Here is a 4,987-nt window from a genome sequence, read left to right on the forward strand (position 1 = left end):
GCCGTGAGGCGGCCCCGCCGGCCGTGCCGTGAGGCGGCGCTCCCGCCCCTGAGGGCGTCCGCGGTGCTCGGGGCCCGTTCGCCGTCCCTGAGGTTTTCGTTCGCCCTCCGCTTTATTTTTTGTCCCCCCCCGCCCCGCGGCTGGCGGGCACCCCTGAGGGCGGGCGGAGCTGCGAGACACCCTGCGCCGGAGGAGTGTAAGGAGTCCCCCCAGCAGGTGCATGAGGGATGAACTTCGTAGCGAAGCTTTTTCCTTCCACCACCTGGAGAGAGACCAAGCGGCCGCTGCCAGGCCTCCAGGTCTGGCAGATAAGCGGGTCACGGTGACCGCCTGGGAGAGCCAGGCGCCCGTCTCGCTTCTGCCACTCGACAAGGAGTGTCACAGGTCACTATAATTATCGCCCTTTTTTCCTGTTCGTGACGGTAACTAAGGCCGATGGGTGAACTGCCGCCACTTACTTGGCTGAAGGGGACTGCAGATCCGAAATAGAGGCACACGCCTGCCAAAAACCGGCAGATTCGCCGTCAGAAACGGGAGCTGTGGGAACGGGGTGGTGGGTGCAGGCGGAGGTGGTCAAAGAAGCCCCACGGTGAGGAAGCAACCTCGGCCAGCAATGGCTCCAGTGACCTTTTGGCTCACGGTACTGGCTGGGAAGGGCAGGGTGCTACAAGAAAAGGACAAGTTATTTTGAATTGGCCGTACATGTATACGAAAGTATGTGCTTTAGATAATATGCAAAATTATTTTTGTTGGAGCGTAGCCAATGCACAAGCAATTTCTCTTCTAAAGTAACCAGTGTTTTTGGCTGGATGCTTGGATCAAGTGCTAATGGTTACCTCACTGGAGGAAGGAGATGCGCTGTTTCATTTCAGTGGACTTTACATGTTGATAACCATAGACAGGCAGCAATAAAGTGCCCTGTTGTTTGGTCCCCTAGTTTGGTTGTATACAAATAATTTTGAGAGGGAACCAAATTACATAACTGGATATCCATGTAGACAGCAGTGATTTACCTTTTGTAAGGTGAAGTATCATCATGTCACGAAACTGAGTCCAATTACCATGAAAATGAGGTGTCAGTGAAGTTCCTAACACTAGGAGCCACTGAGGCCCTGTCAGAAACCAAGTGTATTGCTGAAGTACTTTTGTTCTATTAGATTCTACTGTATACAGAATAAACTAAACTTGGTTGCTCTGCAGGTGCTGGAAGGAAAGAGCTTTGCTAGGAGTTTGTTAACTAGGCATATACATGGTTTATCTATTTCTCTTCTATGCAGTTTAGTGATGATGAATGAGTGAAGATTGGCACAGTAACTGTCTTCCTTGTTCTCTTTCATGCTATTAAGATATGTATTTTCACTCATTATTTTGCAGAAAAGATTAATCAGAAAGATTAACTAAATAGACTGACATCTATAGGAATAAACTTTTACTGAACCAAATGTCTTCAGAGTGAAGAAATCCTGGATAGTGTATATATTGATACAAGGTAGAAACTTCTAAATCTCACGGTGGTATTCATGGGGAGCCAAGGAATCAAATCAATGAGAGTTTGGCATCTAAAGGATCTTCCTCTAAGTGGCTGTATTTAGACTGGTAATGTGATAGAGGGAGCAATTAAAGGGTATGAGGAAGAGAAGACAAAATATAGGTATTCGTTTTGTGGTGTTAAAAAAGGTGCACTTGAAGGCTACTTTTATGTAAAACATTACAAAATGTACAAAGTTGTGCTAGTTACTACTTCCTGCATAAAGCCTGGACTTTGATCCCCTGCTGTTTCCTACTTCTCTCTCTTAGAAAAAGTGCAGCACTGCTCCTCCTGGAATAGGAAGTATAGTTTTAATTTCTCTTTTAAATGCCCTGCTTATAACCATAAATTTGGTTTTGTTATGTCAGAAATCAATTCCAGCTGCTCCTTGAAAACAAGTTTTACTGATTTCCATGGGAGTAACATAGCCTATACTGAAGACAGAGAAACCTGCACTGGATAGAGCAGATAGGCAGTAAGGATCCAGGATCCCAGTGATAAGTCACAGTTCTGTAAAGACTGTACTCCTTCACTGCTGTAGTAGATCCTTTTTACCCAGTGATTCTAGAGCTGTGGGCTAGAACTCTGTTCCACTGGTAAAAGGTTCTAAATGTTGCATAGTCTAGAAACAATCTGACCCCTGTTCTCTGAGATGCTGCCTAGCATGTTGGGAATGATTTCTCATGCTTGAAATGCAAAACAATCTGCAGACATAAAAAGCACTTTTAATTTTGGTGTTAATATTGAAAGCCATCTACTGCACTCTTCTTGATTGGCTTGAGCATGAAACTCTGGAGTCCGCAGCGCAGAACTGAATGAAGTGAACTGTGATCAGTATCTGGAAGGTGGGATCTCAGTTTCACAAGTGAAGGGTAAAAAGAAAACAGGTTTAGGGGTAGGTAGTTCTAAAATTCAATAGCAGAAAGAGTGGAGATGTGGAAGTAGCTATTTTTACTACATGCTCCTGATGCTATTCTTCCTTGCTTAGGAAGGATACTGGAGGCTAAAGTTCATGATTTGTGCAAGGAGAGTAAATGCAAAATGGCCCATTTCTTTAGCTAAACGAAATAGATGAACGTCTAAATTAGGAAAGTCTTTGCAACATTTCCTGTAAATAAAAGCTTGTTACGGCAGTACAAGCGAGTTTGGATTTCACATTTCTTATTCAAGCAGGGAACAGTTTCAATCTGAGACAACTGCATAGGATCAGGAAACTCAGAAGATTCTTTTCCTGCAAGATGCAAAATGAGTACCACTTTTACCTACCTAGGTATGTTTATAAATTATTTGAAATATTAACAGTAGTCAGTATTGCAGTTACTAAATTCATGTTAGTTGAAGGGAGATATGCAGAGTGCATGGGATGAGTTGTAATTAATAGAAAGTAAAAATGTTCTCTCTGATGGGGGAAGAAACTGCATTCAATCTTGAAGTATTTCCTAAATCTACTACTGCTAAAGTATTTATCCTTGCACATCATCTTTTAAAGCAAGGTGATGAATGGGACCTTAGTCCCAGCTCAGTTGTTGACTGTTCAGTAGCACGTATGACATCAGTCAGATTTAATCTGCTTTGTACAGAAGAAGTCAACGGTGTCTGCTTTGAATGTTTTTCTTGCCATTACTGGTGGAGGCGATTGTCATTAGACTCTTATCTTTTGAGCACTTTTCCTTAAACAGTGTTTATAAACAGTGGAAAATGTAATACAGAGATGCTAAGATTTTTTTTCCCTAGCTGATCCAAGATGTTTTAAACAGCTTTGTGCACATATGTTCATGTTGTGGTCTACCTCATAATCATCTGTAAGACCACCTTCCTTCCATTCACAGTCACTTCCTCTTTCCATTTGCAACTGCTCGCCATCATTGTGGTAACTACAGCAATTACTGTCTCGCATGTAATGTTGGGGGGAATTGTACACTTTGTCTTTTAATGTAGTCTAAATGCTGGAAGTAGGTCAGGGAAAACTATCAGTTGTAGACCACAGCTAGGCCCAACTGCTTTATCGCACAGTGACATCTTTTTCCTGAGCATATGGCTGCCTAAGATACTGGGCTTTGCTCTTTTTGCTCTGTAAATCCTTTTTTTTTTTTTTTTCAGCAGAGGTACAGCCTTCCATGAAAGCCAAGCATATCCTGGGCTGCATCAAAAGAAGTGTGGCCAGCAGGTCAAGGGAAAGGATTCTGCCCTTCTGCTCTGCTCTGGTGAGACCCCACCTGGAGTACTACGTCCAGCTCTGGGGTCCTCAGCACAGGAAAGACATGGACCTGGTGGAGCGGGTCCAGAGGAGGGCCACAAAAATCATCAGAGGGCTGGAGCACCTCTCCTGTGAAGAAAGGCTGAGAGATTTGGGGGTGTTCAGCCTGGAGAAGAGAAGGCTCCAGGGAGACCTTATTGCAGTCTTTCAATACTTAAAGGGGGCTTATAAGAAAGATGGGGACAAACTTTTTAGCAGGGCCTGTAGCAATAGGACAAGGGGTAATGGTTTTAAACTAAAAGCAGGTAGATGCAGGCTAGATATAGGAAGAAATTTTTTCAGATCAGGGTGGTGAAACGCTGGCAGAGCTTCTCCAGAGAGGTGGTAGATGCCCCATCCCTGGAAACATCCAAGGCCAGGTTGGACGGGGCTCTGAGCAACCTGATCTAGTTGAAGCTGTCCCTGCTCACTGCAGGGGGGCTGGACTAGATGACCTTTCCAAGCCCCTTCCAACCCAAACCGTTCTACGATTCCGCATCTTTATGCCTACTGACCCTAAGACTGCTTTTTGTTTTAGCTTTCTAGGCCCTTCAAATTTGCTAAACGCAGCTAAAACGCGTGTTCCCTCCTTACTAAAGCCTGTGAAAAGCAACAGGCGTACTTCCCACGCGGCTGTGCCTGCGGGTACAGCCTGCACCCACCACTGTCGCAGCTAAGCCCGGCCCCAATGCGCGGCAGCGGGGAAGGGCACCCCGAGCTGACCCGGGGAGCGAGCGAGGGGCGCACGGCAGCAGCCGGGAGAGGGGCCGGTGCTAGCCCACAGCGGGAGGCTCTCCAGGGCCTTCAGCCACCCGCGCCGAAGCCGCCAGCAGCCCCCGACCGACGGTGTTTGACCTCAAGATGGCGAAGCTCCAGGCTGGGTCGAGGCGCCGCACCGCCTGCCCCCAGCAAAGATGGCGGCAGCCCGGACGCGGTTTTTTCCTCTCTCTGCCCTTCTAGCCGCTGCCGCTCTATGGTTGGGCGCGTTATTGTCTGGGCGCGGAGCAGGAGGGGCGCTCTGGCATGCCCGCCTCTATGGTCTCGCGGCGCGGTGCAGGTCGGGCCGCTGACGGAAGGGGCGGGTCACATGACCCCGCGCAGCGCGGCGGCGGCGGCGGCTCGGCGCGGTGTGTTCGCGGCCTAGTAGCGCCCCGGGGCTTCCCAGCCGGGCCTCAGGCGGCCGAGCGGCGGCCCCCGACCCCATCGCCCACCCCCACCGCCTT

The 4,987-nt window shown here is 47.8% G+C and overlaps 1 protein-coding gene across 3 annotated transcripts in view; it reads left to right on the forward strand.

Moving 5' to 3' along the window:
- Positions 1-2,698: 2,698 nt before the first annotated feature.
- RBM25 (RNA binding motif protein 25) overlaps positions 2,699-4,987 on the forward strand; it is a 36,789-nt gene continuing 34,500 nt past the window's right edge. For 2 of the 3 annotated variants that reach the window (XM_010566495.1, XM_010566496.1), the window contains exons 1-2: positions 2,699-2,798; positions 3,629-3,732. In XM_010566495.1, the coding sequence (XP_010564797.1) occupies positions 2,774-2,798; positions 3,629-3,732 (129 nt within the window). In that variant the 5' untranslated portion in view covers positions 2,699-2,773. Of the gene's footprint in view, positions 2,799-3,628; positions 3,733-4,987 lie in introns of those variants that run through there. The other variant, XM_010566497.1, reaches the window with a different exon arrangement.

Source organism: Haliaeetus leucocephalus, unplaced genomic scaffold, assembly GCF_000737465.1.
Source record: "Haliaeetus leucocephalus isolate CR32 unplaced genomic scaffold, Haliaeetus_leucocephalus-4.0 Scaffold213, whole genome shotgun sequence".
Taxonomy (NCBI): Eukaryota; Metazoa; Chordata; class Aves; order Accipitriformes; family Accipitridae; genus Haliaeetus; species Haliaeetus leucocephalus.